Source organism: Netta rufina (assembly GCF_964035555.1).
Source record: "Netta rufina genome assembly, chromosome: 1".
NCBI lineage: Eukaryota > Metazoa > Chordata > Aves > Anseriformes > Anatidae > Netta > Netta rufina.
The window spans coordinates 95974736-95988037 of NC_140123.1; the positions used below are offsets into that span (position 1 = coordinate 95974736).

The 13302-nt window shown below is 47.3% G+C and overlaps 1 protein-coding gene across 4 annotated transcripts in view; it reads left to right on the forward strand.

Annotated features, from left to right (window-relative positions):
• RUNX1 (RUNX family transcription factor 1) overlaps positions 1-13302 on the forward strand; it is a 158099-nt gene that overhangs the window by 74226 nt on the left and 70571 nt on the right. The window contains exon 1 of one of the 4 annotated variants that reach the window (XM_084306457.1): positions 8945-12678. The exons of the other annotated variants lie outside the window; for them this stretch is intronic. Within the exon in view, the coding sequence (XP_084162583.1) occupies positions 12660-12678 (19 nt within the window). The 5' untranslated portion in view covers positions 8945-12659. Of the gene's footprint in view, positions 1-8944; positions 12679-13302 lie in introns of those variants that run through there. 4 annotated transcript variants of the gene reach the window in all.

Consider the following 13302-nt stretch of genomic DNA (forward strand, 5'->3'; position numbering starts at 1 on the left):
AGAGAGAGAGGAGGGAGAGAGAAAGATGGGAAGTCTCATGTGAGTTTGGTTAGTGGGGGGAAAAAAAAAACACGTACTAAGTATGGCTGCTTGTCATTTTTCAATTTGCTCATGTTAAATAATGATCTCTAGGGCAGAGAAGGAGTGGAGTGAAAAGGAAGAGCTCTCCCCTCATCTTGTTTAGTTTGTGCTCATCTTTTGGAGTGTCTGCCCACTGCAAGGCTATCATATAAACTTGATCATGAACCACGGGCAGTTTGGTTTGTCTTCTCCTCTCTCCTGGACCATGTACCTGATGAGGAAAAACAGAGCAGCCCCTGGCTTTTTTGGTAAAGACTTATTTATCTTCCTTTTCAAAAGTTTTTTTCCTTTTATTAATGCAATAAAAATTTTCAATGTAAAGTAATAGAAAGTATTTGGTGGAAAAAGCTTTTAAGGCAAAATAGTTTCTGTTGGAGTAAAATAAGGAAATCTTTGGCTGTGTGCATGTGTGTGTATTAACTTCCATGAGACAACTGAATACCTACAGGAGCTTTCACTGGTCTGTTAAATATGTTGCAAGCCTCTTTAACTGAATCAGTTTCTTCAGAGGAAATGCTTCAAAACAGTTTCCACTTGAAATGCTTGGGATGGGGGTGCCACGGGGACAGGCGGGCATCCTGCTGCTGAGCACGGGGGTGCAAGGGGATGGCTGTCAGATGGCACCTACTGCTCTGTGCTTTGCAGCCCTGCAGAAGCAAAGTGATCGTGGAGGACAAGGTAGCATAAAGAGATGACAGATATCTTGAGTCTTGGGGTTATTTGTGGATTTGTACAAACAAAAGGCTTGACCTATACGCTAGATGCTTTTCTAATCCCTCAAAGATGGCAATGAAGTAAAAATGCTCCCATTAGAATTTCAGAGTTAACTTTTTATCACAAGGATATTTTGTATAAAATTATACCAATTTTAATAAAACTTTGCCTGGTTGTATAAACCCTGCTATTGTCCATTATGCTGTGCCTCCGCTGAGAATGAGAATGAGATGCTGCCCTTTCAGCATCATTGACACCTTTTGCACAAGCAGTGTGCCAGAGAAAAAGACATTATACCTCTTTTTAAATACGTGATGTATTGCCAAGTTTGTTCCTTTTCCATAATCCTGGACTAGCTCTATTCTTAGCTACTTGCTTTCTGCTAAATATGTATTGAAGTAAACAAATTGGTATTGAAGTATGAAAGGGTTGTATAGCAAGCTGATAATTATTGTTATGGCTTTGATTTTAAAAGCTCTGATGAAGAGGAAAGGCCAGAATGGAAGTTGGGAATGAGGGAAGGAAGTTACATTATTTTCCATTCGCTCTCAGAGATTCCCTTGCTTTTCCTATCTCACTCTAAATTTTAGGAAGCCTGGTGGCACCTTCCTCAGGGGGCTGCTGCCAGCATTCACTGTCGTAAAGTCTCAGTTTGCACCAAGGCAAGAGAACAGATTTTCTTCTTATGTATAGTCTGTGAACCCCTTGAACTCTGAATTCCATTCATCCTAAATCGGTGTCAGCTTGAGAGGATTACACTTTGTTTCTGTTGCAGAGTATTTCGGAAGAAGACACTGAGTCATTTTGCCATATACCTAAGTGCTGGATAAAGCCCAGCCCTGGGGCTTTGCCACCAGAGCATTTAGGCATGATGTGCCATTCCCTGCTTTGCTTCTGCAAAGCATCACACTTAGTGAAGGCTCTGGGAAAGCCTGGCACACTGCTGCAGGCTCTGTGAAGCTTTTCAAAAACAGCCAAAAGAATGCGACATCATTTTACTGACCTGTCCACAGTACTACAGCCCATACCTAGAAAAACATCTTCATATCTGGGGGATACCTTCTGCTTGGTAAGGTAGGGGAATTCTTTGTGGTGGCTATCTTTATGGTAGCATCTGAGAAATTAGCATCTCATTCTTTCATAAATTGCCTCTTACTTACTCCATCCTCTTGGACTGAGAGAAAAATGTTAGGACACAGCATCGTAAGTCATGGTTGGTGTTTGTGCACTGTGTAACAGCAATACATGTAGAAAGCTCTAATAAAATGGTCAAGTTATAAATATTTGCTGTATTTTAGACTGTTTTTAACAGATACATATAGCTCTCACTCCACCAGACACCGAAGAAAACTCTCTTCTCGTGCTATAGGTAAAACAGAGTGTGAAATGAATATCATGGTAGTTGGTCTGCATAGTGCATAAACCAAATGAGCAACTACATTTACGTAGTATTGTCCTGTGTATACCTGATTTAATGGTGATAACTCACACCTAGAAAGCATCTAAGAATGGTTTGTGTTGGCTAAGAAAGGCTTAAACATATTGCTGCATCTGTCTGTTACCTAAGAAAGCTAAAGATAATACATTTACAGTCCCTAATTTCATAATAGTACAGATGAACTGAAGGAAAAAGAGATTAAAATACCATGTTGTCTTTAAAATGAACTTGCCGATTATAGACAGCACATTGTGACACTAGGTATCATGGGCAACATCTGTAACTGGAAAGCAGTAAAGGAATGTCATCATAAGCTAATCTTGCTAAGCTTTGCTCACTCTACAGCAACTTTCCTTTTAGAAGAGTTGTGTATGGCAGCTGGTGTTCAGGGAGCCATTTATTATGACTTGCTGCCTTGGAAAGAATATTTCATGCTCTCATGTGTTCTGTAAGGTATATTTCAGGGCAGATTTGCAAAGAGACTGAAGTTAAAGGCCTGGAAGTATAGCTTTTCTTCTCACCTACCTTGGCACAAACCAAGGCCTCACAGCTAGAGCTGTAAGCAGAGGCCCAGGCCCAGGGCCAGGCCCAGCCCAGGGAGGATTTTGCCACCTGATGTCCTCCTGCACCCCACCGGGTGGCTGTGGCAGATTTCTTGGTGTCTCAGCAGGGTGATTTCGGCTGCTCCCTCCCTCTCCCTGCAGCACACGCTGCTGTCTTGCAGATCTCATCTCGGGCAGATGAGCGCAGAGGCTTTGATATGAAGTTGCACCTTATTATGACCCGAGGGAGATCTGCGGTTGAGATCAAAGGTGGTAGATGACATACCTGGTAAATTAAAAATGCTTAAGAAAAAAACCACCCAAGAGGAGCAGAGATGATTTCCATTAAAACAAAGTACCACTTTTGTAGCAATTATTTACATGTGTTTTAAGTCCAATTCCTGCAGGTGAGAGGTGCCAGACTGACAGTCCGGGACGTATTACCTCTTCCCTCAGCAGGAGCAGCAGTGCCCATACATCCAGGTCCACCCCATAGTAGGACAGCCTGATGCTGGCCATGGACATGCTCTTTCCACCACACAGCACCCTGCAGGCCTCCTTCCTCGTGCTCACTGTCCATGTCCCACAAAAGGTGCCTGGGTGTAGCTAAGCCTTGGTGAAATATCTGGCACTGGGAATGGGATGGGGTCTGCCCAGCATGAACTGGTGCGGGTCCATGTGAGCAGAGGTCTGTCAGACCTTGTAACAGTCCACCCCTAGTACTGCTGCATTAGGGCATCTGGACCTGCTCTAGGTGATCCGTGGTGCTTTCAGGGTAGGCTTGGGGCCATCTGAATATCCCGAAATTGTTCTGGGAAAGGGCAAAATTTCAGAACTGGAAATAGCCTGTCTTGAACATGAGTGTGTTGAGATGTCCTCATTTAGCAAGGACTCACAGCCAGAGAAGATTCCTGCAAGCTTTTTTATCACCCTAAGAGTCTCCTAAAGCAATCAAATTGTGGAAGGGTTGTGTAAAGCAGTTTGGTGGGTTTAAGCTGTAACCATAGCACCAAAACAAAGTGGCACTGAAAAAGATACAAAAAAGAATGAAACAATTTGGAAAATATTCTCGTAATTAAACTAACAAAAATAAAACTTAGGTAAAATTGACATATTGTGAAGACAATCATAAAGAATAAACCCGCTGAGTGATTTTGATGCCTTTGGCTCGGGGGAGGACACTCTTTGAATTCAGCCTGCAGACCTCCTACATCCCCTGCTCATGCCACTCTGGGCTTTGCCATGTTAGGTGCTAGAGCAGGGCAGCTTATCTAGGCACACTTGTCATTTACAGACCCCAGAGCAACCCAAGGAGGACATACACAGAAAGAGCCCAAGGCAGAGTTATTTCATCCAATAGGTGTCACTGCCAGCCAGTCAGCAAAGGTGCTGCTCTGCCAATGTTTAGCCAGATGAGCTGAGCATCAGGACCTTTCCCTACAGGGCCATGGCAGTTCAGTATGGGCCCGCACGAACACGCCTGAGCCCAGACCTGCACGGTGCGGGCGGAGGCAGTCGCAGGTGGGATGGTAATCAGGGAAGAAACAATTTAGGAGATTAGCTTGCGGCTTCATCTGCGGCTGTGAGAGGGCATTAGCGGTGCCGCGCGTGGTTAACAGTGCCTAGGTGTTTTGGATGGGCTTTTCTTCCTCCGACCCCAGTTTGATCAAGTGGTGCTGTGGTGAGAGTCCCAGGCATGATTCCCCCCTAAGCGAAAGCCTTTTCTGTGTGCTCATGGCAGGTTTGGGAAGGGCTAAGTATTAAGTGTGCTGGTCACTGGAGAGCAGGCTGGTGGGGAATAGCCCTGCTGCTGGCTGAGGGCACTCGCGTGGCCTCCTGTAGCTGAGACCAGCCCTATGGGCTGAGATGGACACTGGCAGAAGCCTGGTTTCAGGTGAGGAGCAGCTTCCAGACAAAGAGACAAGCATAAGGTGACAGCAAAACAGTTCCACTTCACTGTGCTGTGGTGTTGCGGTGTTTAAAGGAACAGACTGGGTGCAAGACTAAAAGGCAGTTTTTCCCTCACCTTAGTCTCGTTAAGCCTCAGCTCAAGCTGTAACAGCATCTCGCTGTGCCCCTCTGCAGTCTCCCTGGGAAAGTGGTTTCAGTTCTCTCTCGATTCCAGGTCATTGGGTAGCTATTGCAAATGCTCTGCAAACTCACTGCATGGAGCACTACCCTGTGGGCAAGCAATGAATAAGCTACCAACGTTTTCCCCACCATCTTTGAAGAGCTCTAGGAAAAAGGGGAAACAGACAGAGAGAGAGACAAGCTGTCCTGACCCTTAAAAACAGAAACAGGAGGAACAGAGAAGTCTTTCCTTCACTGAATATCTTCGCCAGTAATACCACCCGCTGATACAAGTGCTGCAGTGTCGTAGTGGGAATAATGTCATTATTTTCTTCTTGACTGCATGTTCCACAATTCTAGCCTGTCACAGTTTCTAAACAGTGAAAGTAGTGCAGGAATAAGAAAAAGCAGTTAGTATCCTTATTTCTAGTTTTTATCTCCAGTCCACAGTGTTGCAAGACCACAGCCTTCTTTCTGGCAAGCCTGGGAGGAGGGAGCCTCCTTTGGAAGCTGTCTTTCTTCCTATCCACTACGTGTCAGGAGCAACTTTTCCCGAGGATGGGAGTGTGTAACCCTGTACTGTGTCTCCACCTCTGCTTGACCTGAACAACCAATCCCTTATTTAGAGGGAATGAGGAAGGACATTAGGGGATTTAAAAGCTTTTTTTCTGTCTTAATTTCACTGTTTCAAATTTGGGCCAAAGTTAGTAGCAAATTAGGCTTTTGTACAAAGTTTTGATAACTCTTATTCATTTGCTGAAAAACAATATTTATGTCACAGATTTGCCCTGGAGCTGACTTCTTTACTGGCAGAGCAGGAGCCTCCCAGTAATGAGCTCATGGATAATGTCCCACAGCTTCTCCGCTCAGTGGCAAAGCACTCTGGGGGTGCACAGGGAAGAAGCTTTACCCCCAAAATATACCAAGGATTTCAGTCCCCTGCTTATGACCCTATAGGAACTTTGGCAGTCATTTATAATTCATACTTACTTTTGACTGAAGATGAAGCAAACCAACCCTAAGCAAGGCAAACCCATGCCAAGTTATTTGGAGCAGATGCAGCATGCATGCTACCACTACATTTTGCCTATTAGCACCATACATATAGTGCAATTTTTATTTTTTAATTTTCCTGGATTGAGTACACTCAGCAGCCTGATTCTCCCTCTGGTCAGTCACCACTAATTGCAGGAAGAAAGTCTGGGGTGCGGGAGGGGAACCTTTAACTGCACCGTTCAGCTCCTAGCATCAGTCAAAGCACCACCGGGGCTGCTCCAATGTGAGTGGAGCTGTCTGGAGCACCACGGGCTGTTCTGACAGCCAGGCAGCAGTGCTGCTGCAGCTCCTGCCTTGCGGCATGCCCTCACCCTTGGAGGGGCAGGAACAGGGAATAAAGCAGGTTAGGTTAATTCTGTGCCATCAGTGGAGTCCTCCTCATGCCCTTATGTCCAGGAGAGTTGGAGTTACTGCTCCTTTTAACCTTTTAACTGTCCTGCAACAAAAGAGAGCTGCTTTTTTTTTATTATTTTTTTATTTTTTTTTATTTTACTTCTTTATTTTTCCATTTGCTGGTACAAGGCATCTGTAGTGTTCCTACCAGAGCAGAAGATCAAAAGCCCAAATGTTACAATTAGTGCTGGAGGTTGTTATGATGTGAACTTGAGTATATAAAATGCCACAGAAAATACTAGGTGTGGGTGATGTTATCTGCATTAATCTCGGCATGTAATGAGCATAGTATAATGGCACACAATGTGTATTTTTTAAGTCTCCAAACCAGCGAGTACTTATACCAGATGGCAGCTTTTCAACAATTTCCATTCCCTTCTCCACCCCATACTCCCAACTATTTCAAGTAATTGGCTTCTCCTCTAGGGATTAGCCACAGTAGAATCGTATTAAATGACTAATTTTCCTCACTTAGCCTTTTCCCCCCTCCTTTTAATTTTGAGCTGTGCAGAGAAAGAAATCATCCAAACGCTCTGAGTATTTGTTTGTGTTTGTTTTTAGAAGCCCTCCAGAATGGCCTCAAAATCATTTGGGCTTTTAGGTCAGGCAGTACATCCCTGTGCTTCTTGGCTTCACTTCTACTATTTCTTAAACTTTCCCCTTCAAGGTGCTTGTCAAGCTCTGACTTGAAAAGTTCAAGTGATGTTGATTCTGCAGGTTCCCTGGGAGCGTATTCTCCTGCCTATTTGATCTTACGATCAACGTTGCCCCTGCTCTTAAAACTGAACTCATTTTACTTCAGTTGGCATCTGTTACTTCTTGTCTTATCATTTTTAACTAATGAAAACAGTTCCTCCCCTTCCTCTTTATAGTTGTCTTTCATGTACTTGTAAACCGCAGTCATGCTGTCCCCTTGGCTTCCCTTTTGCCCCAAATTATATGTATGTATTTAATTCCTTTAATCTTTCCTTATAGGTAGTTCCTTCCAGACCTTTAATCACTGCAGTTGCCCTTCTCTGTAATCTCTCTCGTTCACTGATATATAGCCAATAACACCGTGGCCAGGACTAAACCCGTTGCTCTCCCTGGGATTCGAGTGCTGGGAAAATAAGCCTGCTTGCTCCCTCGGCTCTAGATGCGACCCTGCGCCGCCAGGGAGCTTCTCCCTTTTACCGTGCGCCATTGCACTGAGTAACCAACTTGCATTTTGGGGAAAAATCCTACATTAGGATGCATCCTAATGGCACAGTCATGCACTTCACATGCCCAGTCCACCAGCATGGGGAGGCAAGCCACTGGAAGGTATTTTTGCAGTGGCAACTTTAACCCAGTCTCCACTCCTACTCACAAGCTTGCCCACAGCAGCATCGACACAAGCAGCTGCTGCATGACTTCATGGTGATTAATAATCTCCCCTTTGAGGAAATGGGAAATGGGGAGGAAAGTTGTGATGGAGAAGAGTCCCCAAAGTGGTGGCGCAGGCAAGGTGCTATGGCAGCCCTGTAGTTTTGCCCCCCGTGTTGCTGTGCATTGAGATCGTGTCCGTGCTGGTCCTTCTGGGGCTGTGCCCAGAGCTCCCAAGCTTTGAGCTCCTCCTTTGGCTGTTGCTTTAACTCATTCCTTCACCCAGCGGAGCCCTCAGAGGACCTGCAGCCACCTGCAGGCCTGCAATGCTGGGATAAATGCTGGGTGAAAAGCATTCATAGTTAGCCTCCCCCAAAGGTTGTCCTTCTCCGGGTGCATCCCGATCCCTGCCCATTGCCACCACCAGCTGGACTCAAGAGAGATGCAGTGCTCTGGTTTGCACTTTCTGGATGGTCAGGGAGGTGAAATGGTGAAAGGAAGCTCCCTTCTTATGTCAGTCCGTGCCGTGTCTCTGGTAATGTGCCTACTATTCAGGCAAATCATTTCCCATATCCTCAGAGTGGGAGTTACGTCCACCTGCTGAAGTATTTTGAGTGACCAGACCATGGATGGCTTTTCTCTTTTTAAAAACTTGGGAAATTTTTCAGTGTTCAAGTTGGGTCACAAGTAATCTGATGACCAGGCTACAGGTATCAAATGAAAACGTGGTATTTCATCGTTCATCACAATCCCTCTGCTATGTATAATTCTAGCTGCAACCAGTTTTCCCTCTTCCAGAGAGAATAACCTTGGATCTGTTAACAGAGATCAAAAAACCCTGCGGGGTTTAGGCACTCCCCCCTCCCTGAAATGGAGCAAAGTTAGACTCCACACACCTGTGTAGTCCTGGCCCACTGAGCCAAATTACCTGGCATCACACTGGCCATCTCACGTCTCTTTCTCGGTGGCATCATACCTGAGCCTCACGCACTGGAATGAAACATTCGCATTTCACTGCGCGAGAGATCACTGCAGGAAACAAGGAGCACCTTACCTTTTTACTTGCAGGCAGCTGCTTTCCTCTGTCCAATGTTTAATTACTGGAATAATGAATTACCGGAATAATGAAACATTATTCCAGTACCAAAATAATTTAATATATCACTACAGCAATTGTTTCCCTGTCAGTCACTGGAATTACCCGTGATGGTAACTGTTATGCTATAAATACTTGCAGGGGCAACTCAGAAGCCTAATCCCGCAGATTTCATTTCCAAGCATTAACCCCCTGATTCACCACCAGCAGAAGCAAGGCACTCTCACACCACTATAAGTATCTTCAGGAGGGCCTAAATACTTATATTAAATTCATTCAGGTGCAAGCAGTAGGAGCTGACCCACAGAATAATGCCATGTTAAGCCCAGATGTTAAGCCCGGTGCGTGCCCAATTGCATTCCCTGACGAGATTTCTGTTGCATGCGGCAGGAAGGTTGCTAAGAATGAGGTTGGGCATGTTTCTAAGTGTTGGCAAGATCAGGGTCTGCAGCCAGTTCTTTCAGTTTGCGCTCACGTTGTGTGTATGCCAGCTCCGTTACGGTCTGCATTTTTTCTCCTCTAACAAAACGTCCTGCTGCCTTCCTCGTTCAAGTTTTCTCTCGCCCTGCACAAATTCAAACCATTTCAAACAAGTGTCCACTTCTGCCTGTTTGGCCAGGGAGTGTTTGCATGTGCGGTGTGCTCAGGCTCTAATTCTCCCCTTGCAATTTAAGCTGTTTAAAATTCATCCCTAAATTGTTGCTCCCTCTCTCTTATTTCCGACGCTTTTGCTTTAACTGTGTTATGTAAAAAGCTCGGTGCTTTGTGGTCTAGTAATCCCGTACGACAGAGGCAATGCATGGTAGATAGAGATTCAGTTGTGGTTTGTTTACGGCCGTAATAAATTGATGTCAAAATACAAACGTGAGTAGCGCTGTAAGTGAATGGGTAAAGGTGTAATACCAGTTGTGATTCCTGCTTCAAAGGGATTCTTGCACAAAGGACTGACTGTCCGAGCACAAGTCTTGGCACTGGGGATGCCGAAAAGTCTTAGCATGTGAGAAGAAATACCGACTTTAAATACCCAGCCTCATTTCCTTACTTTGCCTAATGACGGGTATCCCTGCGAGCTGCTTCATTCATTAATTCCCATTCTTCCAGTGACTGCTCAAGATACAGTAAGGGGGTAGCAAATCCCTGCGAGAGCTCCTCTCTTTGTCATGCAAAAATAAAATTATAAGGAAGATGACAGGCTGCATTAGATTAAAAAATAAATAAATAGACACCTCCCCCCACCTGTTGTAAGTGTTAACGGCTATGTAAAACAGACAGCTCGATCTGTATTGAAATATCCTCACCACCGTATTTTCCCTTCCTGCCCTCTCTTACTTAACTCCTTAGCTTACCTTGGTAAAAGCGTGGTTCTGTGCAGTTAAATAACAATACAGTCACCTTCAGCCGAGATTAACGTCCCTCACCTCAGCCCTGGTAAGGCTGCTAAATTAATTATAATAAAAAAAAATAAAAAATAAAAATAATAATAATGAAAAAGTAAACTAAGTTACAGAAAAGTGTAAGCATGAAATATTTTCTCCATCTTCTGTTAAGTTCTGGCATTTTGTATTTTTCTGACCATCCACGTGTGTAATAGAACGGCTTTATTTTGTATATATCTAAAGGAGCTCAGATTGAGAAAGGATGCAAAGCACTGATTGGAATTTATAGTTCAGATATTGATTAATTTAAATAGAAAATACTCCCTACCTCTTGACTAAAACAGGAGAAGCAGAGCAGAAAGAAAGAAAAGGGAAAAGGGAAAGAGAAAAAGTAAAATAGAAAAGGGAAATAGAAAGGGAAAAGGAAAAGGGGAAGGGAAATAAAAGCAGAAGGAAAAAGGAAAAGAGAAATAAAAGGAAAAAGAAAGCGGGAATAGAAAAAGGAAAAGAAAATAAGAAAAAGAAAACCCAAACACTATGCGCTTCTTTTAGCGTTTTAGGCGATGTATATGGCTATGTGCACATCACCGAAATAGCTCTTCTTATCTCTGTAATGCCCGTAAAAAGTTACCAGCCCCTAATACACCCCAGATGGCTTCCAAGCGGCAGTTTCCACCAGCCATTCGCCCGTCCGATTTAATTTTTTCCTCCCACCGGCAGAAAACATCCCCGCAGCGACTTAAACCCCGGGGTAAATTTCCACCGAGCGAGCGCTCGGCGGGGCGCAACTGGTGGCGGGGAGTGAAGACGGAGTTAAAAAATATATAATAAGAAGGACGATAATGATAAGAATAATCACGGCGACGCACAGGCGTGACACGGGGGGCTTCCCCCAGCCGTGCCGCTCCGAGCCGTGCCGAGCCGGGCGGAGCCGTCCCGCGGCCCCGGTCCCCGCTGCGGGCGGCGGAGCGCCCAGGGCAGGCGGCGGGCCCCCTCTGCCGGCCCCGCGCCGGAGCTGCAGCGGGTGCGGGTACCGAGCCCTCCTCGTCCCGGGGGAACCCCAAACCCCCCTTCCCGGGGGATATCGGAACTCCAGCGCACAAAATCATCATAATAAACGAGTAAATCACGGTAATAATGATTAAAAAAATAATAATTAAAAAAAAAAAAAGGCAGCCACGCCATCACTCCGGTGTAACGCACCGGGACGGCGGGGTAGGATGGGGGTCTCCGGGGGTCTATGGGGACCCGGAGCTTGGGGGCGCGCTCGGGGGCGCGCTCCGGCCGGGCGCTGCCCGCACAGTAGCGGCGGCGGCGGCGGCGGCGGCGGCGGGCGCGCCAATTCCGGGAGCCCCTGGCCCGCGGCCGCGCCCTGGCTGCCGGCGGGGAGGGCGCTGATTGGCCGCCGCGCCGCCCGTATGCAAAGCAGCCGCGGGGATGACATTCCTCCGCGCGCCGCCCGCCGCGCGCCTCCTCCATTCATCCCGGCGGCGCGCGCCGGAGCCGAGCGGAGCCGAGCGGAGCCGAACCGGGCCGAGCCGAGCCGAGCCGAGCCGGGAGCCGGGCTGACCGCGGGGGGCAAAGGGCGGCAGCGAGCCGAGGGGTGCCGGCGCCGTGGGAAGCTTTGCGAAGACCCCGCTGTGGAAATGTGCTTTATCCCGAGCCGTCGTCTGGGCTGGAGGCTGTGACTTGTGACCCTGCCTGGGAACTTTCTCGTTTTGTTGGCTTTTATTATTTTTTTTTTCCTTTTTATTTTTTTTTTTTTCCCCAGTTGCTTCCTCCCCGCCTGGGGGTTAGCGGCGCTGCCCCCGCACCCGCTCCCCGGGGTGCTTGCTTTTTTTTTTTTTTTTTTTTTTTTTTTGCCATCGGGTGTTTTTTGGCTGCCGCCGCTTGGCCGGGTGCGGGGGCTCTGCCCGCAGCCAGCCCCCATCCACCCCGCTGGGGAGGCGAGCCATGCTTCCCAGAGCAGGCTTCCACCTGCTGCGGTTAAAGGCTTGGTGAGCAGCCGGCTCCTGCGGCCGGATTAGAGGAAGGCTGCCTCAGATACCGAAAAAAAAAAATAATAATAATAATAATACTAATTGGCAATGACTTTCGAAGTTGTTGCAGGCTGTTGGTTTGTCTGCTGAGGGGAACGTGAGTGAGAGAGAGAGAGCGCTGTTGCACACACAAAACCGCAGGGAGAACCCACAATTTAACCAACATCCCCAAACCCAACTTCTCAGATGTGGACCTCTCAGCCTCAGCGCTCGTGAGCGGCTGCGACCTTTCCTTGCGTTCATGGCAGGCGTTACACCAAAGACAAGTGCACGGAGAGAGAGCTGAAGCTTGAATGCCATGCACTGAGCTTTTTCTTTTTCTTTTTTTATTATTATTTTTTTAAAACTTTTTTTTTTTTTTTTCCGCGAGAATTATTGAGAGGTCATGCCATGAGCGCTCGCAAACCAAACTACTGAGGCCGATTTCCAAGGCTGCTTTAAAACCAAAACCCTGCAGAGAACGTGAATGGATTCCCGGCGTGGTTAAATCCTCCGCAGATGATACTGTAAATGTTTGATGAAGCGCGGTGTACGTGGTGTGTGTGTGCCTGCGTGGGTATGTCTGTGCGGTGCCAGCCGGCTGACCTTTGAGCACAAAGCCCGAGACCGACCCCGCGTTTCGCTGCTCGTAAGAGCGACTTTCGCCTCCGCAAGACGCTGATGTGCTCCGCTTCCCCCCGGGACTGTAGAGGAGCCACCTGGAAGAAAGCGCTAGGCAGCTGCCTCCCCGGGAAGCCCGGCTTTCTCCTGCTCCCGGCTTTCACCCCACTCGCGTAGCTTTTGCTGGGGAGCCCTCCCGGAGCGGGCCCTGCGGGAACTTTTGGCCACGCCAAAGCCCTCAATGCCCGGGCGCGGCGGGGCGGCCCCGCACCGAAGACCCCTTCTCTTACTGGATTAACGCCACCTCTGCCGCGGCACCGGGAAGCCAAGAGTTAAGTCTCGGCGTGCTCGCTGCCGCAGCCGCGTTCGGCAAAGAGGAGAGAGAGAGGAAAAAAAAAAAAAAATTAAACTTTGGGGACTGGCGTAGAACCGAGTTTCCCCCGGGTGCTCAGCCCGTATCCGTTTATGTTGGTCCCCAGAGAGCGGCTCGCCGAAGAGTTACGCTCGCTTGGCTGCTTGGTAAGAACTCTGTGGAGGTCCCTCACTCAACAGG